Source organism: Elephantulus edwardii, unplaced genomic scaffold (genome assembly GCF_000299155.1).
Source record: "Elephantulus edwardii isolate Elephantulus edwardi_28Jun2011 unplaced genomic scaffold, EleEdw1.0 scaffold00020, whole genome shotgun sequence".
Classification (NCBI taxonomy): domain Eukaryota; kingdom Metazoa; phylum Chordata; class Mammalia; order Macroscelidea; family Macroscelididae; genus Elephantulus; species Elephantulus edwardii.
In genome coordinates, this window is record NW_006399770.1 from 11,465,262 (window position 1) to 11,489,304 (window position 24,043).

At 36.6% G+C, this 24,043-nt stretch overlaps 1 protein-coding gene across 1 annotated transcript in view; it reads left to right on the forward strand.

The window, feature by feature from the left end:
• Positions 1–24,043, forward strand: part of LOC102863848 (sorting nexin-7-like) — a 136,744-nt gene that overhangs the window by 37,779 nt on the left and 74,922 nt on the right. The window contains exons 2-7 of the mRNA XM_006882431.1: positions 1,283–1,465; positions 3,585–3,695; positions 4,270–4,434; positions 8,536–8,734; positions 13,766–13,965; positions 17,468–17,554. Coding sequence (XP_006882493.1) covers positions 1,283–1,465; positions 3,585–3,695; positions 4,270–4,434; positions 8,536–8,734; positions 13,766–13,965; positions 17,468–17,554 — 945 coding nt within the window. The remainder of the gene's footprint in view (positions 1–1,282; positions 1,466–3,584; positions 3,696–4,269; positions 4,435–8,535; positions 8,735–13,765; positions 13,966–17,467; positions 17,555–24,043) is intronic.

Genomic DNA, 24,043 nt, shown 5'->3' on the forward strand with positions numbered 1-24,043 from the left:
GAGAGGTCTCTAACAGCAGAATTTCCCAGTGCAATTCATCTTTTTTTATTTTCTGGCTGCTGGTACCAAGAGTTGATTGTATGTTCTCCTGGTTGTTGTTGTTGTTTGATGCCGTTGAGTCGTAGACAACTCATAGCGACCCTGTGAACGAACGGCCTGAGAACTGTTCATACATAGAATTTCCGGAGGCAAGCCATTTCGGAAGTGGATGCCGCTCCTGCTTCCAGCTTCTCCTAGTAGTCAAGGTATAATCAGTACTCTTCTCCAACACCACAGCTCAAAGGCATGAACTGTCCTTCTGTCATCCTTACTTATTGTCCAGCTCTCTGATGCATAGCAAGTAACTGCAAAGTAACTGCCTGTAGCAGGTGCACCTTAGTCTCCAGACTGACATCGTTGGTCTTCAGTGCATTGGAGAGGTCTCTACCAGCAGACTTTCTCAATGCAATTAATCTTTTTTTATTTCCTGGCTGCTGGTACCAAGAGTGTTGATTGTAGAGCCAAACAAACTGAAGCTGTCAATATTCTCAATCTCTTCACCATCTATCATTCTGCTGTCAATTGGCCCAGTGGTTCCAGTATTGTTACTGTAAAATCTAATGACATTTTCATCCAACATTTTAGTCACTTGTTGTCTCTTTGACATTATGTAGGGTGACTGTAGGTCCCATAGCCTTGGATTTGACTTATGTTAGTCTTATATACAGCAGAACGAAACTGCCTACTCCTGTGTAATCCTCACAGTCTCTCCTGGGTTTGAGCCCATTATTGTTAAGTAATCACCCTGCCAATCCATTTCATTGAGAATCTTTTTTTTGTTTTGTGGTTTGTTTTTTTTTCTGACCCTTTAATTTACCAAGCATGATGTCTTTTTTCAAAGAACTTCCTGGCTGCATTTCTTCAAAGACCACGTCTCAATCAAATGTGCTTGCTGCTTCCAAGTTTGCCATCCTTAGTGTTCATCTCTCTCCGCACTGTTCTTTTCACTTACTACATGAGATCCAATTTTCATTTTCCAAAATGAACTTTATTTGCCATAGTTTCTTCACCCTTGAGGTTTAATCCTTTATATATTTAGATTTCTTTTTGTTTTGTTTATTTACTGTCATTTTGGGGTAAGAATATAAGAGAAAGAGAAGACAAATGTAAATGTTCTGTGTGCCTTCTTTACCAGGATAACCAAGTATCCATTTTTAATTCATTATTAGTGTTAGTATCTATAATAAGATGACTCTAATTATATACTCTATTGATGTTAATTTTTAAATATTTTATTTACCAGGATGCCTCACTGATGGACATGAATTCCTTCAGCCCTATGATGCCAACATCCCCTTTATCGATGATAAACCAAATTAAATTTGAAGATGAGCCAGATTTGAAGGATCTCTTTATTACAGTTGATGAACCTGAAAGCCATGTTACTACAATTGAAACTTTCATTACTTACAGGATTATTACTAAGGTAAACAACTAAAAGAAATTTACTTGAAGACAATTGCTGTCATTGGACTATTGGAACATTACAGATTTTCTGTTGAATTCACTTAGGCTTTTAAACATTTTGGGTGGGATTACATCTTATCTGATTTTTTAAAATAAATGGTATTATATTGTTTTTGAAGCATCGTATTGGCCAAATGAAATTTTTAGATGGAAAGTAAACCCATTTTGTGGCCAGGAAGCTTCTGGTCTGCCTTCATTAATCACATCTTCTTATGCAACCTGCATACTCTGCCTACTATATTTCCTAAAATGAAGATATCTGATATCTATACTCAAATGCTTAAGATCTCCCTCATCTCTTTGATTCCTATTTTTAAAAAGAAACATTGTCTGATATTTGTAAAGCTTTTCACTGTGATGGGGATCTAAAATACACAGCATATCTCTCTCTCCCCACATGGACTATCTTGTTCTCCTCTCATAGAACTTCTTCTGGAGTCTGAATGTTCCAGAAGCTTCTTGCTCTCATGAGTTTATGCATCCTTTGCCTTCTGTGTGGTATGCCCTTCTCTCTCTAACACAGAAGATTGCTTAGTTCTTTTTAAAGAGAAAAACTTAAATGCCAGTTGCCCTTTGATTTTTGATTAAGTCTTTCCTCTTTTTTTTCATTTTGTCATGTAGTTGTTTTTTTTTTTTTTTGTCATGTAGTTTTAACTTCACATTTATAGATTGCGGATCCTGGAGTCAGTATTTCAAAGCAATGAAAAAACACATTTAACTCCTCAAAGCATCAGTATTTTTTTAAATCGATAAAACTAAGATAATCCTAGAACATAGTACTAGGCACTTGATTTAAGGATTGGTTTAGAACAGAGGACAGTGATGGTTCAATAGAAGACATCTTATTTTCCATGAGGGAGATTCAGTTCAGTTTTTGCTGGGCTAATGCATTACTACCACCATCGGCCAGTGGAGGTTTGTGTGCTGCTCTGATGCTGGACAGTGTTCCAGAAGAGCCTTAAGACTAAGACACGATGAAAGAAACACCTGACAACATGCTACTGACATAATGAACTCAACCAGTGGAAACCCAATACATAATAATGATCTGGCCCAGGTGATCTAGTCAGAGGGAGTCGAGCTATTGACCCAGAGTGGCGCCCCTCTGGTGGTTCAGATGCATCAGAAATTCTGCAGAGGAAAGATGGGCAGTTTTCTCCCATATGATTTCCAGGCTCAGAAAACTCGCCAGAACGTCAGCTATTAGTTGGTTCTGACTTGGTGGCAATGAGTTGTGAGGTCTTCTTGTGCAAGCAGGTATTTGTAAAAGTAACTGTTTTCTTATGAGAGCTGGATATGCTTTAAATATTTCAGATTTTTATATTTGACTTAGAATTCAGACTTAAAAGTGAGATAGAGTGTTCTCATGTTTTCTTCTTGCCACTGACATAAGGAAAAAAAATTGTTGAGACCATATTTTAATCCCTTTGCTTAATTTTGAGGAATTTAGGCATACAACTGCAAAGAAAATGCTTTGGGAAATGGCAGGAAGGTTTCCTTTTTTTACATCAAATATCCGTTAATAGCATTTTTAAAACAGTGATAAAATCACTCCATGAAATGTTAGAATTTTCGTATACTAAAATCACATTTTAGCAAGGCAATTTACTTGAACAAATGTCTGAAAAAATTTCTCAGTTACATCCATGTTATTTTCCAAACTGTAAAAATAGGACTTTCCTCAAATTCTGAATTCTAATCATCTTGAGGAAAGATATATATTGGAAACCTAATTTCAGATCACACTTGTTAACAAGAAAGTCCTGCCAAAGATAATAGTATTTAAAATCTTGTGGAAGGCAGATGGTGGTTATAAGACAGATTTTTCTGTGTGGATTTTAAATTCCAGCATGATGTTTGCTTTCTTTCTGGAAATATCAAAAAGTTTGCTTTGTTTCATGTACTATATGAGTAGAAGACTGAAAAAAAAAAAGTGCAGGCTAGCAAACACTGAATAATTAAGGTTTTATTATTTTTCTTTAGCAATCCATCTATTTCAGAATTCCTAAAATAACATTAGGCAAATGTCTTCTGTCTTATATTGAATGTGATAATGTTTTTCCCCCCACTTTCTTCAGACATCTCGTAGTGAGTTTGACTCTAGTGAATTTGAAGTTAGAAGACGTTATCAAGATTTTTTGTGGTTGAAGGGAAGACTTGAAGAAGCACATCCCACTCTGATCATTCCTGTAAGCTTTGCTACTTTTTCATGGACTTAACTGTCATTTTGTCTGTGAGTCTTTCAAGTACTTAAAACAAATCTGAAAACTTTAAATTCAGTATGATTCCTTTATTTTAGATATACTAGTTTTAAAACTTTTCAGTCTCTGTATAGATTTTTTTTTTAAAAGGCATGCCATCCAGGGATCCTTCTAGTCCTTGAAAAAGGACATCATCCTTGGAAAACTAGAGAGTCAGCAAAACTGTGGAAGACCTTCAAAGAGGTGGGATGACGTAGTGACTGCAGCTGTGGGATGAAGCAAGGCAGAAATTGTGAGAACGGCACAGATTGGAAAGGGTTTTGTTCTGTACAAGCTCAGTAAGGTGGTACTGAATTGGAGTTGACTTCTGGCTCTTAACAACACAACAATGATTGTAATATGTTCTTATTTCTTATTTTGATTCTAGCATTCTGAATGTGAAAAAGAAAAAAAAATGTAGGAAATGTTTAAGTGCATACTAGACTTCCAGAAAAGAAATAAACTGTAGAGTTGCTTATAAACCTATGCAGTCTAATGTTCAGAAATGCTCTTTTTACTTCAGCCACTGCCAGAGAAGTTTATAGTGAAAGGAATGGTGGAACGCTTTAATGATGACTTCATTGAGACACGGAGGAAGGCGTTGCATAAATTTTTGAATCGTATTGCTGATCATCCAACTTTAACATTTAATGAAGACTTTAAAGTTTTTCTTACTGCACAAGCTTGGGTAAAGAAATTTTGAGCTATATAAATATAATTTTTGAGTGTCTGTGTTTATAGCTGATTGTATACATTTCCTTTTTACTTTTATAAATTAGATGTTAGTGTCCTTAATGAAACCTGCAGATATTAGAATCATATATATATATGTGTGTGTGTGTGTGTATGTGTGTGTGTATATATTATTTTTTTCCACATATAACCAGTGTATTGCTAGTTTTCCTTCATGTTGTTGTTGTTGTTGTGTGCCATCGAGTCGCTTGTGACTCATAGCGACCCTATGGACAAGAGCTCTATATGCTCTTCTATCCTGTGCCAACCTCGCCATCTCAAATGCACTTATTCCCACCGCTCCAGTCACAGAATCTACCCATCTCATCAAAGGTCTTCCTCTCCTTCGCCGTCCCTCCACTCTGCCAAACATGATGTCCCTCTCCAAGGACCAGTCCCTCCTTGCAACATGCCCAAAATATATCAGATGAAGCCTCAGAATCCTTGACTCCAGGGAGCATTCTGGCTTCACCCACTCTTCTAGGACAAACCTCTTTGTTCTCCTAGCAGTCCATGGTATATTCAACACTCTTATCCAGCACCACAGCTCAAAGGCATCAAATTCTCTTTCTATCTACCCTAGTCACTGTCCAACTCTCTGATGCATAGCACGTAATTGCAAAGACTATAGCCCGGATGAGTGAAATTTACTTTTTTTAATTATAGTTTATTTGCAAAATTCTAATGCATTGTTTTCCAGAACAGATTCTCCTAATTTCCCTCACCCTCTGCCCCATCAAATTGTACAACTCCATGATTAATCTCCTCTCCCCCTGCACATCCTCATCCCTCAATGCCAGGGCCTATATATAACCAATACAAACCATATACATATTCTTTATTGAAACTTTTTGGAGTAAGAGTGATTGCATTAGTGCTTTCTATGTTGATAAAAGGACTTTTGTTAAATAGATAAGTAAGTGCATCCTGTAGCATTCTTACTTACCCTTCAGTTGTCTAATATGGAAGATCTAATTTCTAGTAGAAAATATATGTATATACCTCTTTTGTTTTTATTTTCTCCTATGAAAATAGAACTTAACAAGAAAGAATTGATAGAAAAGGGTTACTGACCAATGTTGAATATCTGTCTCAGTTCTTGCCAGAGTGGTAGAAGCTAAACAAGTGGTATATCTCAATCTTAACCTAGACCTACTTTCTGGAAACCTTTTATGGCTAATGGGAAATGAATTTGTAGCCCAGCTTCAGAACCTTAGAAGTTACTCAAAGCATTCTCTGTAGACAGCAGTTTCAGTAATTGCTTGTCAATTTTGCCTTGTGCTGTCTCAGATAATACTTAAAAATCAGTCATATGGTTCCAGAGCATGCCTGGATGGATATTTTGCATGGTCAGAGATGAGAATATTTTTATATTTACACAGAAATCGTACTGACTTAGGAGGAATTGTGCTTGTATACACTGTTTTCTGTAAGCTATTCAGGCAAGAAAATCTAGAGAACGAGGCATAATATTTAATAGTTGGGTAAATTAACACATGATTATCAGTGAATTAAGTAGTCAGCATTGGTAGTTATAGGGCTTTTTTTCTTTGTGTGCTATTATTCAACTTCTCTTTGTCTCTGTATCTGTGTTCAGAAAGTGCTACAACCGTCACCAGAATGCCTTCTCATTTTTCAGTTGTTTTCAAGCATGGCTGTACTTCTGAAAGGGAGCGTTAGTGGCTTAGTGGTAAGGAGTTGTGCTACTAACCCAAAGGCACGTGGTTCGAATCTGCTAGCTGCTTTGCAGGAGCAAGATGGCCAGTCTTCTCCCACATTTACTGCCTTTTCAAATCCACTGGAGGGTTACCTATGGATTGGCTTCTACCAGATGGTACATAACATTCTTCTGAAGAGATACCTCTGTGTAATGGATTCTTTTATAAAATTTCTTTCATTCAACACATTTATAACTGGTCTTTCTAGGTTCACTGTGAAAGAGCTATATATATGTTTTATTAAAAGTCTTAATAACTCAGCCAGTTTCTGCTATCTTCACTTTGTTGAGGAGCTAACATCCTGTAGTTATCACTCACCCAGTGACATTACAGAAGTGAAATATGCTAATACTAAACAGCAGAAGCTTTCAAGTTACACAGTCGTCATACTGATTCATATGTACCACTTAATTAGCCCTTGAACCTTGAATAAGTTACCTAACCTTTCTGTTCTCAGTTTTCTTTTGTAAAATAAAATTAATAGCACATAGTTATTGCTTCATAGAGTTATTGTGAATTATGTATAGAAATATGTGAATGTAATATTTAGAATGTATAAACTCTCAAAAATCTTATATATTATTATGGCTAAAGAGTTAAATGGAGGGTTTTATTTTCATGGAACAACTTCTTCCTGTTGTTAGGTGATGGCAAGTAGAGCTTATAATGATCCTATGAACAACAGATCTGAATTCTATTCTATGTCATCCTTCATCATCTGTGACACAGTTGAGCCCATTGCTGAAGTCACTGTGTCAGTCCATCTTGTTGAGGGCATTCCTTTCTTTCACTGACCCTTCCTTTTTCTAAGCATGATGTCCTTTCCAAGGAACAGCCTCTCCTGACAGCGTACCATGAGAGATGAAGCTTCATCTTTGCCTCCAAGGAACATTCTGGATGGACTTTTTCCAAGAAATATCTGTTCTTTTGGCAGTCCGTGGGATGTTAAATATCTTCCCCAACACTACAGATCTAAGGCATTAATTCTTCTGTCATCCTTATTTATCGGTTAGCCCTCACATGCATAACAATGAAAAGACCATATCCTGAACGAGGCACACCTTAGTCTTTAGCTGACGTTGCTCTAAAGTAATTTGAAGAGCTCCCTGACAATGGACTTTCCCAGTGTAATACATCTCTTGATTTACTGACTGCTGGTACCAGAATAGCTTTGTTGTTGTTAAGTGCCATTAAACTGAGTACTACTCAGTGATGCTCTGAACAGTTGACCTGAACCCCGCCCTATCATGTGCCATTCTCATCATCGCTGACACACTAGAACCCATTGCTGAAGTCACTGTGTCAATCCATCTCATTGGGAGTCTTTCTTTCCTTCTCTGGCCCCCGATCTTTCCAAGCATAATGCCCTTTTCCAAGGAATAGCCTCACCTAGCTACTTGTCCAAAGTATGAAAGATGAAGCTTAACCATCTTTTCCTCCAAGGAGCACTTTGCCTGCACTTTTTCCAAGACATACCTGTTTGTTCTTTTGAATATTCAGTACGGTTTTCCAGCACCACAACTCAAAGGTACTAATTCTTCTGTCATCCTTATTCATTGTCAAGTTTTCTGATGCATAGCAGGTGATTGAGAACATCTTGGTCTGGATCAGGCTTACCTTAGTCTTCAAACTGACATCAATATTTTGGAGAAGTCCCTAACAGTGGATTTGCCCAAAGCATTATGATTCCTGATATTTTGACTGCTGGTACCAAGAATGTTGATTGTTGATCCAAGGAAGTTGAAATCATTGACAGCTTCAGTCTTTAGGTTTTGATAAATAATCTTTCAATACTTTCCCCCCTTTAAATTCCTCTTATAAAGTACAGATTGCATAGTATATCAGCATCTTCTCTAGTATCTCCTTGAGCATATTACTTCCTTTAAACCATATCCTTTTGAAGTTTTATGCTTTGGGAAAGACAATATATGTCTACACAAGCTTATTGTTGTTGTTGTTGTTAGGTGCTATTGAGTCGAATATGATTCATAGCGACCCAGTGAACAACAGATCTGAATCCTGTGCTATCCTGTGCCATTATCATACTTCCTGACACACCAGAGACCATTGTGGCAATCACTGTGTCAATCCTGACATGGTTTCCTGACACAAGTGCTTAGTAAGTGAGTATCACCATCCAGATGAACTTAGAGGAGGATCTTTACCCGAATAAAATTCATTTACTTCAAATTAGCATTCAAATTTTTTCTGCTATACTAGTAAGAAGACCTGTGTGAATATTTATATTATCTTTGATTTATTCTCCTAGTTAGGTTTCCTTTTCTTATTGAATCTTGGAATATTGCTTCACTACAAATATGTCATTTTTTTGTTTCTAGGAACTGTCTTCTCACAAGAAGCAAGGACCTGGATTGTTCAGTCGAATGGGGCAGACCGTCAGAGCTGTTGCCTCCTCCATGAGAGGAGTGAAGAACCGCCCAGAGGAGTTCATGGATATGAATAACTTTATTGAAACATTTAGCCAGAAAATAAATTTGATAGATAAAATATCCCAGAGAATTCACAAGGAAGAACGGGGTATGTCAATTTTCTTATCTGTGTTTTCAGATGGTCTAATGGAAATTTTCTGTGAAATTCACTGTGTCAGTCCATCTTGTGGAAGGTATTCCTTTTTTTCCACTGACACTCCACCTTTCGAAGCATGATGTCCCTTTCCAAGGAACAGCCTCTCCTGACAGCGTACCATGAGAGATGAAGCTTCACTATCTTTGCATCCAAGGAACACTCTGGCTGCACTTTTTTCTAAGAAATATCTGTTCTTTTGGCAGTCCCTGGGATATTAAATATCTTCTCCAACACTAGAGTTCAAAGGCAGTAATTCTTCTGTGAAATTTTCTGATTCCTAAAGTATTCCTAAAGTATGTGCTGTTGAGTTGGAACTGACTCATAACTGAACCTTCTGCAGATTTTTAGAGGCAGTACATTTTATATGAGGAGCGTGTTTATCTTTCTTCCCATGACCAGCTGGTTTCTGGATAAAGTAAATTGTATAGGAGAAGCTTGTCCATTTTTCTCCCGTAGAACTGCTGGTGGATTCGAACAGTGTGCCTTTGGGATTACAGTGCAGCTTCTTACTAGTAGGCCACCAGAAGGGTGATTCTTTAATATTCAAATGAAAGAATTTGGTGATCTGTAATGAATGACTTTTCTTTTAATGTCTTTTGGGTATTCATCTTTTTTCTTTGATTTTGTTTTGTTTTTTAAAGTTACTCAATACATTTTATTATGTGTTACTGTCTGTGCTAGAGTAAAGAAAGAACAATATGATAGCTATTCTTTCTGTGTGTGTGTGTGTGTGTGTGTGTGTACACGCAAGTGCGTGTACATACCGTCAAATTGGATCTGACTGGTGCAGGAGGAGATTGTCCCTCCTTCTCCCTCAGAGCATCTGGTGGATTCAAACCTCTCATGTCTGGAATTGCAGTGCAGCTTCTTACCACTAGGCCACCAGAGCTTGCCATGATTGCTATTCTTGAATTTTAAAATCTAGTTCAGGAAAAGGTGTATTTACGGATACACTTGTATTAACATAACATAAAATTACCCTCATTAAATACTTACAGGATGTGATTTTCATGATATTTCACCACACTTTTCAATTTTGCAGAAGTTCTGTATGTAAGAATAAAAATTGTACAGATATGACATATACTAATAGACACACAATTGGAGAAATTTAGTAAGATGAAAAAGTTTCTATTCTAGATATATTAGAGTAATGTGATCTTTATTTAAAATAAAAGCTAGGCCTTTGTTCATGAGAGTAGCATTAGAAGAACATTCACATTCATTAAGTCTAATACTTTAGCTGGTTACATTTAGACTGTTCTTTTTAAAAAATGACTGTTTCTTTATGCTTTCCACTAATTTGAATATACAAAATTTTGAATTTTAATGGTTTAAGTTTGAGCAATACTGCAGATTTCAACCAACTTTAATGAGTAGTATGGTGATTGAACATATTATTATACTAAGAGGAATAAAACACAAAATAATTCATTGCTTTTATATGAATATTGTATCAAAAATATTCACTACTGATAAGTTCCTTAGACATAACAAGTTCTTTAGCATTGAATGTTGACTGTGAAAATGTAAAAAAAAGGTAAAAATATTCAGATTTTAAAATAAGCTCCTAAATTTTGAATGAATGTCTTAGCAACAGGACACTTCAAGACAAGTCTTTAATTTATCATGTATTTATTCTTTCATTGATATGAAAATATTTATTAAGCACATTATGTAGCAGGCTTTGAGATATAAGAATAATAGAGAATCTGAGTTATGCAAGCATTTATAACAGTGGGATACTACTGAATAGAAATATAAAACTTTGAATGAGCACTTATTTTGATATGTGTCAAATATATGTGGGAGAGAATCTTATGAATTCAACTTGAAGAGATGTGTGTGGGGAGACTGCTCATAAAGGACTTTGTTACCCAGCTAAGAAGCTTTAATACTTATATATTATGAAAGAAGGAAAACAGAAGAGACCTAAGTATCTTTTAATAGGCACATAGCAGTAAAAGTCAGGGAAGAGAGAGAGAAAGACAGAAACTGAAATTAGATCTGTGTAAGTGGGAAGCTAGCCTTAACCTCATATTTTTTTCTTAGGTGAATAGATTAGCAGTTAAAACTAAGTTGGATAGTAATCAGGAGGAGGGAAAGAATGAACAACTTTTGTTCAAAATATTGCATATGCCATTGCCGTCAGTTTGAATCTGACTAATAGCAACTGAGCTCTGGTGGCCTAGTGGTAAGAAGCTGCACTGTAGTCCCAAAGGCATGCAGTTTGAATCCACCTGTGTTCCATGGGAGTCCGATGGGCACTCTACTCCCTCGCAATTTACTGCTTCTGGAAACCTTTGAGAGGGTCAGTTAGGAGTCATTTCAGACTCAACAACACATAACAACAGTAGCAACCCTATATATGCAGAGTACAGTTGCTCAAAAGAGCTTCACGATTTTAACCTTTCAAAAGTAGATCACAGTGTCCATTTTTAAAAGTCATATCTAAGTGGTTTCACTCCAACAACCTCCCAGATATTCGTTGAGTATTTTAGCAATTTGCACCATCGAAGGGCTCCCGTTATGTATATGTTGTGTCTGTGTGTATGTGGAGGGTTCCCAATGTGTGTATGTGTGTGTAGGGATAGGCTTCTGGAACTCAGAAGAGAAATCTAGTTTAAAGATATTTTTAGCAAGTTGGACTTTAATAGAAAATATATTGTTATGTGTCGTCGAGTCACTTACAACTCATGGCAACCCTATGTATAAGAGCCCTGAGAAAATATGTAGTTGAGGTTTTACCCCTATGAGTAAAGAGTATAGCTGCATGCATAATAGGTTTTAATAGTCTCTTCATGCTGACTCACACAGAAATGCTCTCTAAGTTCATTGTTATGATAGATGCCCTGTGATAGATGGAGGGTTTTGCCTTTGGAATGTAGTCTGTCTCCAGGATCTCCACTTGTGGAAAATGGCTTCTAGATGTCCAGATTTCTTTTTTTCTTTTTTCCATTTACCTAAGTTGAACCTAAGACCACATCCTTAGAGAACAATAGGGTATAGTTTGAAATTATGAAACCTGGTTATCAACAAAGCATGGTGCTGAAATGAAAGAAACTTGACACAGAAGCATAGTATCATAGAGAAATAAAAGAAAATTTACACAATCCCCCAAAGAAGGCTTTCTAGCTCATTATAAAAAAGTATACAAGAAGTGACTTAGGAGATACTAAAAGTCATTGTGTCCAAAATCAGAAAACCAGAGCTAATATCTCTGCTCTGCTGCTGCGTAGACTTGAAAAGGCCAGCTTTCCCCTCCTGGTTGGAATATGCATTTATAATCCTTGTTAATGTCATAGAAGCAATACCTCACAGTATTATAGACTACCAAATGTTCTTAGGAGGGAAGAAAAAAGGAGGTAATTAAATGTTTATAATTAAAACAATGCTAGTAATCACTTCATAGGCCCTGAATAGTCTCCCCCCCCTTAATACTAGTTTATTTACAAAATTCAAATACATTGATTTCAAGAACAGAGTCTTCCAATTTCCTTCACCCCCTCCCCATCAAATTGTACAATTCCATGATTAATCCCCCATCCCCCTGCACATCTTCATCCCTCTGCTTTCACCCTCCCCATTCTCTTGGATCCTTATACTCATTCTACAGTAATGGTTTTATACAATATTTATCCTTGTGGGACTGAGTTAATTCACTCGGTATAATGCTCTCAAGTCCCTCCTAAGTTAGGTAATAATTTGCAAAGCATTACTCCAATGTGCTGCGTAGTATCCATTGTGTGAATACACCACAATTTCTCAATCCATTCTTTTGTGGTTGGACATTTGTGCTCCAAGTTAAGTAATAATTTACAAAATCATTGCTCCAGTGTAGTAGTCCATTTTGTGAATGTAACACACTTTCTCAATCCATTCTTTTATGGTTTGACATTTGGGCTGTTTCCATGTTCTTGCGATGGTGAATAATGCTTCTGTGAACATTGGTGTACAGATATCTGTTTGTGCCTCAGTTCTCGTTTTATCAGGATATATTCCAAGTAGTGGAATAGCTCAGTCATATGGAATTTCTAATGGAGTACCATCTCACTCGAGTAACAATGGAAAAGTTTAACAGGGCAGCAAGAAATAAATGTTGGAAAGGATGTGACGAAAAAGGAACTCTTATACGTTGTTGATGGGATTGTAAAATGGTACAGCCATTCTGGAAGGCAGTTTGGCACTTCCTCAAAAAGCTGAACATAGACATTCCATATGACCCAGATATTCTACTACTTAATATTTTTACTGTCACTTCATAGAGAAAGTGATACATATATAATAAACAATGAACAAATTAAAAGGATAAAGAGAACAGACATTGGGAAAAGACAAAGCACAGACAGTGAAAGAAATAGGCATAGGTGCTTAATCTAGTACTTTGATCATACTTCTTGTTGTCAGGTGATGTTGCATCGGTTCTGACTCTGCAACTCCATGTAGAAGACAAGAGTTCTCAGTCATTACTATGCTCTAACCCATTTTTATAACCATTATGTGCATATATCTCATTAAGGATTTTCCTCTTTTTCATGGACCTTCTACCAAACGTGATGTCATTCTTCATAGACTGATTCTTCCTCTATTTAATAATGTGCAAAATCAGCGAGGTAGAGCCTCACACCTTCCCTTCTTGAGCCATCTAACTGTGTGAGCAAAACGGTCAGAATTGTAGTCTGAAGCTGTATAATGCTCATTTAGGAGTCTATGATAGATATGGTGGTCATGTAGTTTATCTTCCATACCAGGACATTGTTGAGTGCAAAGGGCTGCTTGTATTGATTATCCTTGGGCAGTAATTTAATGACTAACCTAGGCACATTAGAATGAAGGGTCAATCCAGTGAGAGAGGACAGCCATCTTCCTACTATCATGTGCACACATTAAGAAAAGATCTTTTTTTTACTATGATAATGAGGTTTTGAAAACTTCTGGAAATGAAAGAATTTATTAAGAATCCATTATATTTTTGTTTTACAGACTATTTTGAGGAAATGAAAGAATTTGGGCCAATTCATATTCTGTGGTCAGCATCAGAAGAGGATCTGGTTGATAGCCTCAAAGGTGTTGCCAGCTGCATTGACAAATGCTGTAAGGCCACAGAAAGGCGGATGTTTGGACTCTCTGAGACCCTGTTACCTGTTGTACATGAGTACGTCCTTTATAGTGAAATGCTAATGGTAAGAAAACCCAATTATATTTCTACTTTAGTCACTGCCTGATTATAAGCTCTTTAAAGACAGTTCTGTTTTCTTCCCTGTCATTTCCCTATGCCACTTAGCATGCTTTGTTTGTAGATAATACTTACTTAGTGAATGAATGAAGAGATAAATATAAGAATATGTGGATAAAAGACTACTAAAAAAATAGAAGATTACATATAATTTCAAAGCATCTTTCATCAAGATCTACTTAAGGAAAATGACCTGTTTCTACAAGAATTCTAATTTTATTTTTTTAAAAAAAACATCAAAAATGTTTTCTTTTTCATTGTTGCATATTTTCTTTCCCCTCTCTACAATGCATCCCTTGTTTCAAATTATTATCATACACTTAATGCCTAATCATACATTCCTTTCAGACAGTTCTTCCCTTCATCTGATTTAATTCAGGTTCATTATCTATCTACCTACACTTTTCCTATTTTCTCCTCAACCCCCTCCATGTTTGTCCTTTATATTGGTGATTATGCAGTATTTATCCTTTTGTGACTAAGATGTTTCACTTAGAATAATGTCCTTTAGTCTCTCCCATGTTGTGAAATATTTTATGAGTTCATTGTCAGTGCTACGTAATATGAATTCCGTTGTGTGACTATACCATAGTTTTTCTATCCATTCATTTGTTGATGGGCATTTGGGTTGTTTCCATCTCTTTGCTATTGTGTATAACAGCAGTAAACATGGGTCTGCATAGATCTGTTTGAGTTGTGGGTCTGGTCTTTAGGGTATACTCCCAGTAGTACAATTGCTGAGTCAAATGGTATTTCTATTTCCAACTTTTTATAAAAGCACCAGACTGCCTTCCATAGTGGCTGTACCATTTTACATCCTCACCAGCAGTGAATAAGAATTCCAGTCTCTCCACAAACTCACCAGCATTTGTTGTTTACTGCCTTGTTGAACTTTACAATTGTTTCTGGGATGAGCTGATACCTCATCGTTGTTTTGATAATTTAATTTTTAAGAACTTTGGTGCTTTTGAGGAATTTTTTTCATCACAGAATTGCCTTTGAGTTTTCCAGCAAGGCTTTAAATTGATTTAACTGTTTCAATAATGGCCAAAAAAGTGAAACCAGAACAGAGTAGAATGTCTAATTATTATTAATTAGATTAATAATTATTATTATTTGGATAATCTGGAATTGTAGGTGGGACAAGAAAAGTTATAAATATGGAAAATGTGTCTGTGAACCTTTTCAAGACCTTGATAAATGAGATTCAGTGCACAGCACAGTGGCAGGGTGAGACACCCCGATTTCCAGCCCTGTTCCTGGCACTCTCATGTTTCTCTTGTTTTCAGGTGAAGTTATGGGAAGGAATGACTTGCATTCATACATAAAACCCATTTCTTTTGTTATTTGTAATTGGAGCCATGGTGGGCTTCTGGATTTTTTCTCTATTCTTGATTTCTAGGGGCTTTTTTCTTTTTAGTGGTACTTTTTTCTTGGTAAGCAAACTCTTATTCTTACAGAGGTAGAATAATGGATCTTTCTTTCATACATGGGTCCTTCTTGACACAATCTCTAAATATTTTGTGGGATATTCCTGATTTCTTCTGTTTCTTGACTTTGTTGAGCTTCTATGAAACAAACCTTTTCTCCTTCCTAGGGACTTCTTTAGCATTTTCCTGCTTGGACGTTTCCCTTTCATCTTCATAAAATTCCTTTGCTATACTTAGTTATTTTATTTCTTTATTATTCCCTCCTTTGTGCAGTCACAAAGATATATAATAGTTATCATTAAAAATATTATTTCCCTGGGGTGGGGGAAAATATTATATCCCTTCCCTTAACTAGATAATGTTTCATCCTTATTATGCCAAGATGTAAATTATAGTCAGAACATTTTATGTCTTGTGACTTTAAAATTGTGGAAAAATAATAATAGCAACCAGAAAGTATTCTTTTTGAGACCTTCCTCTAATTATGTTGTTTTGTAGCCTTCGAGGCATGATCAATAATACTATTTATTTTGGCGTCTTTTGGTTTTTTTTTTATATTAGCATGTTTATTTTCAGTCTCAGCTAAAAGAATAAAAAAAATTTGTCTTAACAAATGATTACACTTGTGTAGATTTCAGCACTAAATTTTTAGAAGCATGGTCTCCTCTATATTTCTGCCTTCTTCAAGCAGAATCCTTCATATTTACAGAAATAGACCTGAAATAAATGGGACTAAATTACATTATGATTCATCTAGGTTAGAGAAAGTACTTTACTAAACATTGAAATAAATAACAAGTGGAATTGTGGTCCTGAGTTGATTTTTTTTTTTTAGTGATTTCTTTAAAGACAGGAGAAATAGATTTCTCATCTGAATGTTGTAAGGGTCACTCCACCAGACACAGGTTGTCAGGTTTTTTTATTCTTCACAGCTTAATTTTTCACTCAAATTCTGTAGAACTGTCTTAACTGATCTCTGTATAACTAGTTGGTGTCTAGCTCTTCTTCTCTGTAAGAAAGTGAAGAGTATGGGCCTTCTAAGGTCCTTCTCTTCTGTGCCCTGTATCTCTATTTGTTTGCTTACTCAGATTTAGTGATAATATTTTTCTTATTCTGGTCAAGTTGCTTATATTCATTATGGGAATTCCACTATATAATTGACCAAGTGAAAACCAATGAAATACAAGTTCAAATTAAGAAAAGAATCTTTGTTGCTATGAAGTCTACTAGAGTATCTTAAGAGAAAATGTCTTAAAGAGAAAGATAGTGTAAAAGATGGGCAAAAGTAGTAAAAGATGTAGATAAATTCTGTGTTCAGTTGCTTCACAGGAATATGGGGAATCATACAAGACACAGAAGCATAAAATCAGGCTTACTGAAGAAGACATGTTCTTACTCCTGTCAGATAAGACAAGGCAATGATTTCTCATCAAAAGCTTGACTAACTAATGAATATTTGTGCATTTTGGGCTAAAGTAAATTAATTAAGATGTAAATACATATTAACATTTTTAAGTTCCTCACTTCAATTGCCTATTTTGATTAACTATTTTTTGGAGATATATAAGAGAGTTGACACTTGATTGTCATTACTTTCAGGTGAGAGTCTGATAATACCCTCTCACTTAAAACCAGTTTATTCTCTTGGTGGTATTAATACTGCACCTACTTGTTTCAGGGGTTTTTGTATTTTTGTTTTTTTTATAAGGGATTGTACATGGTTAGAATCCCTTAAAACACTGTACATAAATGAACAAGTAAATTGTACCTATAATATGCAGGTAAGATGTACATTGGGAAATCTAAGAAAAGATTTCTGTAACAATCATCACAATTATGTGTTTCCGTTATCTTTAGCATTTCAATTTTTTGTTAAAAATCTTTAAGGCATTATATCTCTAAATTATTGATGAATTGGGGAGAAAAAACTATTTCTCTTTTAAAGATCTATTTTTTTTGTTATAGAAAAGTTGACTAAAACTAAGTACAACCTATTTTATACCCATGCTTTACATGAAGGGTGTTATGAAAAGACGAGACCAAATACAAGCAGATCTGGACTCTAAAGTTGAAGCTTTGACCTATAAAAAGGCAGATACTGATCTGGTAAGTTTTAAAGTTGTGGATATAGTTTTAAATAATTCATCGTCTAAAAATCGTGTTAACATTGTAAATGTAGAGCTCAATTAAACATTTGTATCATAAGGATGTCAAGATCTCTTCCACAAATTAGTACTTGCCGAGTACTAAGTGACTACAGATTTAACAGACACACCTTTCTGCTTTTCTGAGTCATGTCTTACAATCTGAGACAAACACAGAATTTTAAAAATATGAATATCATGTGTTAGAAAAATCCATGAGAAATAAGGGAATTATTCTAGAAGGTTAATAAGTACCTAATAAATAATTCCACTTATTGCTCCTTTTATATTTACACAAAATAACTTGATGAACCTCTATACCTTTTTTTCCTGGGTATTTATCATGAATGTCTTTATGAAGGCGGTTTCAAGTTTAATACTTTTCTGAAACTGTTTTATTGTGGATTTTTAAAGTATTAAAAAAAAGAAATGTAGATCATAAAGTATTAAAAAAAGAGATCATGAACTTTAATATAATTAGCATTGGGCTTTAGCAATTCTCAGTGTTTTGCCAAACTGTCTTTGGGGGGAAGTAAGAGTCTAAATATTATGAAGGATATTTTTTTATCTGTAAATATTATAGTATTTGTATTTTAACTGTTTTTTCCAAGTTTTTTAAATCAGATTAGAATATGATTCTCAGTATAAAATTGAAAAAGAGACTTGTGAGATATAGTAATTTGGTCCAAGTTTTTTATAAAATTTTTGTAAGACAGGTGTATGATTGGAGAGAATGGTTCTTTTTGCCTGCCTCAAAGTAGTTACTATTTCCACAAGTAGAGAGCAGGAAAGTTGGTTATTAGGTTATTTTACTTCTTTTGAGTTTTTATGAAAGATTTTTATTTTTTAGAGTTTAGATTAGTATTTTGTATTGTAAAAGAAGCAAGGGTGACATGAAGATGGTTAAGTCCGAACTCTGTTAATTTCACAAGGGAGAACTGCTCCCACCAACAGCATCTGCAATAAAAACTATCAAATCCCATGAGTTAAACATGCCTCCCATGCACCTGCACCTCTTCTACTAATTCCAGCAGCAATCTTACTGTTCTCCTGGGTCAAAAATCCATTGCAACGACTACACAGACTGCACAGACTTTACAGTGTCATACTCCTGCTTATAGGGTTTATTAGGGAAGTTACATTCAGGTTGGCAGCCAGATACATTCCCTCAGTCCAGATAGTTTCTCAGGTGTGATTGCAGGTGATATGACTTTCAGCTTAACAGCCTATGTCACTGCTACAAGGTTCCTTAGTCCTGCCAGTTCTGACATACTTCCTCAGTCCCCTAGTGAGTCCGGGTGAAAGCCTTTGGCTCTATCTCCATGGAACTGCTTTCACAAGTCAGCTCTTTCTCAGATTGGGCTCTGATTCTCTGGTGAGGCTTCTGTTGCTCTTGTGTAAACCTTAATCTGGCTGGTGCAGGAATTTCTGACCCCAAAGAATACTCACTGCTCTCTTTTCCTTGTTGATATTGAGATTTCCAGTGTTTGCTGCTAAATCTACTCTATTTAGGGATGAGACTAGCCAATCCCCTTGTGGACAGACTAACACACCCTATTTGCTTGCTCCTTCATGTGGCCATGCATGTGGCAAAGTCAAAGTGAAACAATAGCGTGTAAATCTATTTTGAACAATAAACCCTTGACACTACAAGTACTGAGTTCTGGTTGTGCAGTGATTAAGGGCTTAGATACCAACTCAAAGGATAGTCATTTAAACTCATGAATAATTTCATGGGAGGAAAGCGCTAGTGCTGTTTTTATTATGATTAAAGACTAGGAAACCTTTTGAAGTAACTCTCTGACCAATAACGTGTCATGTTGTTGTGTACCATTGAGTCTGAACTGAGCCATAGCTCACCGTTAAGTGGGTTTTCAGTATAGCAGTTATCGCTCAAGAGGAGATTGTCCATCCTTCTCCCGTGGAGCAACTGAAGGATTTGAACTTCATGAAAGTCACACAGCTGTTGAGGACTTTTCTTCATAGGGTCTCTAAGAGTCGCCTACGACTCGATGGCACTTAACAACAACAACAACAACATCTTCAGGATTTCAGTGCAGTTTCTTACCACTAGACACTAGAGCTCCCTGTACAGTGCCATAGCATCTCATTAATTCAGTGGCACACAACAACCACCACAACAGCATTGATCATGCTTATATAAGGTCAGGGGTTAGTCCTCAGTGCCCCCTTTAAACATATACTGTAGCCCCCATACTAATGTGGCTGTGGACTTCACATTTTTCCTCTGTGGTGGTCCCCCCCCCCTTTTTTTCTTTACATAGCATTAACTACTAAAATACAATTAACTACATACAAAAAATACCTTTTTTCTTTTATGAGTATGTTCCTTCCTCTCTTCACCTCCAGTATCTGAGGACCTGGAAGACAAGACTGACTGAATAATTAAATGTTATAGAAAAGTAGTAAATTTGGAAAATATTTAGTAACAACAAAAAAGCATGATTTTGGTGGGAGAGGGCTTATTTACTACATATTTATTAAAAATACTAAAATTGGGGTTTAGTTAAATTTTAGGGTACTCTTATGAGATAGTCCAACTCAGTGAGAAGGAAAAAGAGAGGGAGACGGGGAGAGCAGAGGAGGTAGGAGGAAAGGAATGAATGAATGATCATGTGAGAAGGTTAAATTTTATTCTTCATCAAATACTGGAAAAAAATACAGTATTTTGAAGTTTTTAGAGATGTGAAGATGGCTTTAAACTCAAGCATCTGTTTGGAATGTCCTATATTCATATTTAAAATGAAGGGAAGATTTATTGGGATGGTTCTAACAACAACAGCAACAAACTGCACACTTAGGAGAAAATAGTTTTGGCCCAGATATGACTGTCTTTTCAAAATCAATGAAGAAAAAAAATTCATTTTGTTATTTTTTTCTTTTTAAGTGAATTATACAAATGCTTCAGGGTTTTTTTTTTTTGTGTACCATCAAAATGTGAACTATTGGGGAGCTCTGGTGGCCTAGTGGCAAGAAGGTGCACTACAATCCCAGAGGCACATAGTTCGAATCCACCAGATGCTCTGCCAGGGAAGGGGTGACAATCTCCTCCTGTACAGTCAGATCTGATTTAACAGTACACTCACACAAATAATAAAATAAAAAAAAAATTTAAAAAGTGAATTATTATAACCTGATTGTCAGTCTATATTTATTATTTTTTTCACATTCCTACAAAGTATTTAATATCTAATTATTTGCTAAATTACACAACTGAAGGAATTGGAAACTCATTATCTGCTTTATATTCTGTAAGATTTTTTCAGTCAGATTTGAAGGACACATTTAGGTGGTGGTTGTTGTTATGTGCTGTCAAGTCACTTGCCACTGATAGCGACCCTACGTGCTACAGCCCTAAACTCCACTCTGTCCTGTGCCAATCGCATTGCCTCTGACACACCCATCCCAGTAACCCCAGTCACTGAAGCAATCCACCTCATAGAGGGCCTTCCCCCTCCTGCTCTGTCCCTCCACCCTCCCAAGCATGATGTCCCTCTCCAAGGACTGGTCTCTGCTTACAGCATGTCCAACGTATGTTAGACGAAGCCTCAGGATCCTTGCCTCCAAGGAGCAGCCTGGTTTGACCCTCTCCAGGATGAATCTGTTCATTTTCTTAGCAGTCTATGGTACCCTCAATACTATTCTCCAGCACCACAACTCAAAGGCATCAGCATTCCTTCTATCCTCCCTAGTCATTGTCCAACTCTCTGATGCATAACAAGTGATAGCAAAGACCATGGCCTGTGTCAGATGCACCTTAGTCTCTGGAGAAACACCATTGCTCTTCAGTTCTTCAGAGAGGTCCCTAACAGCAGACTTTACATCTTTTAATTTCCTGGCTGCTGGTGCCAAGAGTGTTGACTGAGGAGCCAAGCAAATTAAGCTGTGAACAATCTCAATCTCATCACCATCCATCCTGATTGCTGCCAGTTGGTCCAGTGGTGAGAATCTTTGTCTTCTTGACATTGAGCCTCAACCCATATGGTACATTATCATTATTGTTATGTTACACTTCAAATAAATTATCCCTAAATTATATCTCTCATACTCTCATTGCTCCCAGTTAAAAACTAACTCGTAGGTAACCCTCCCGTGGGTTTCCAAGGCTGTCAATCTCTTGGGAAGAGAGTACCATCTTTCTCCGTTGAGCAACTGGTGGATTCACACTGCCAGAAAGAAGACACCAACTATGAGTTAGCTGTACAATACCCTATATAGTAGGCCACTAGAGCTCCCTTGTAATATATTTCAAGCTCAAGCTGAGAGGTTGTTTGTTTGATTTCTTAAATTTATAGATAACTGATGTAATTATTTTGCAAATGCCACTACTTCTAGCTTTTTAAACAGCTAGTTTATTTACATGTCTTCTCCCTTCCAAATCTCTTTGTGCTGTGATGGAATCTTTGGGAATAACCTTTCAGAGTTATTCCAAAAATGAACCTGCCGTGATTGGTCACAGTACAAAGGAAGAGATGTTGCTGAGAAATATGCAGGATGGGGTCACCATGGAAACGCGCCCTGGTGGGGTCCTTGTAAGGAGCAGTCCTTTACAGTCACCATGGCGACCCTGGCGGAGAACTGAATATAGCAATGTAGCCTGGCTGTTTACCATGGCAACCTAGGCAGGGCCATTTTGGGGACAACTTCAGGGTCATTTTGATAGACACAAAAGTTACCTTCAGATGAGCCACCAAAATTACCTTTGCATGAAATTCTATACACAAACTGAGCAAAGTGATTGATAAAGTTTGGGTCAGTCTGATGACGCTCTCCCCCAGTAAATAAGAGTTATAATTATTGGTAGCAATAACTTCTGTTGTTAACATTATAGTTTGAGGTCATGCTCACTTTATAAGATGATCTTTGTGCAGCTTCTATGGCTTGCAAATACAGGACTCTGATATTTCTACTTTGCGTACAGATTTGTAGATATAATGAAATAGAAATTATGGTTAGTTATTTTTTCTCATCAAAGAAATTTGTCCACAAAATATAGGTGCATATTTTGCAAGCATATAGTTGTTGTTGTTTTATATTTTATGTGTCATTGGATTGAATAGACTTATAGCAACCCTGTGAACAACAGCTTTGAACCCTGTGCTACTCTGCTCTGTCCTCATCATCTCTGACACACTTGAGACCATTGTTGCAGTCACTGTGTCAGTGCATCTTGTTGAGGGTCTTCCTCTTTTTGACCATCCACCTTTCCTAACATGATGTTCCTTTCCAAACAGTATCTTCTTCAAAACCTGGTCAAAATATGTGAGACAAAAGTTCACTATTCTTATTTCTAAGGAGAACTCTGGCTCTACCTTCTCCATAGCTGGGTTGTTTTGGGTGTTGTTGTTTTTTTGTTTGTTTGTTTTTTGACAGTCCGTGGGATATTCAGTACTCTTCTCTAACACCACTATTCAAAGGCATCAATTTATCTTAGCTGAACTTGCTTCATTTTGCCTAGTGAACAGAAAATAGGACATAGGGGTACAGGACTATGAGTATCTCTCTGAGAGGGCCAGATAGAGTGAGAATAACACAGCCCCTCACCACCCCAGAGCAAAAATAGAGTGAAAATAACACAGCCTCTCACCAGCCCAGAGCAAAAATAGAGTGAGAATAACACAGCCCCTCACCAGCCCAGAGCAAAAAGCAGATAAAGAACCTATAGCCCAGCCCCATGATTTCTCCAGAGCCTCAACAGCATCAAAAATTTCATTTCTTCATTGTTGACTCACATACTCACAGTTGTGGTACCAAGTATGAGATTTATCAAAGAAGTGAGTTAAATGTTGGCAGAGGTTAAGAATATCACTCATTGTAAATCCAGGTTCGAGCCCAGTGGTCCCAAGGCACAATTCCTTAATTAGTCCACAATTTCAGTTGAGCAACACAAATTCAAGAACGCTCCAGTTTTTTCAACCCAGCGTGCACAGCAAAAACTTTTAACTGTGGCCTTTATCTCGGGGCTCCTCAAGGTATACTTTGCCACCATTTATCCACAGCAATGCCACCGTATCTCGACCACCTTCACTAAGGTCTAATTCTTACCCGCATCTTGCTCCAGTCTTCCTCAAGTCTTGCCACTCAAATCTTGTTTACCAATGTGGGATTTACTTTCTTATCCTCGCCCCATAGCTGTTGATAATTTGGAAGACGACATGTCTGTATTTAAAGTAGTTGAAGACCAGAGAGGACTAAATGTAATGGTTATAAAAACATCCAACCTTTAGGCTAAAAGTGCAATGATCCCGGAAGTATTAAAAGAAGATGGAAGGAATATACTGAGTCACTGTATCGAAAAGAATTGGAAGACACAGAAGAATTTCATGAAACAACATATGAGCAAGAGCCTGTGGTGATGAAAGAAGAAGTTCAGGCTGCTTTGAAGGACATCGCAAAAAATAAGGCTCCAGGAATAGATGGTATACCAATT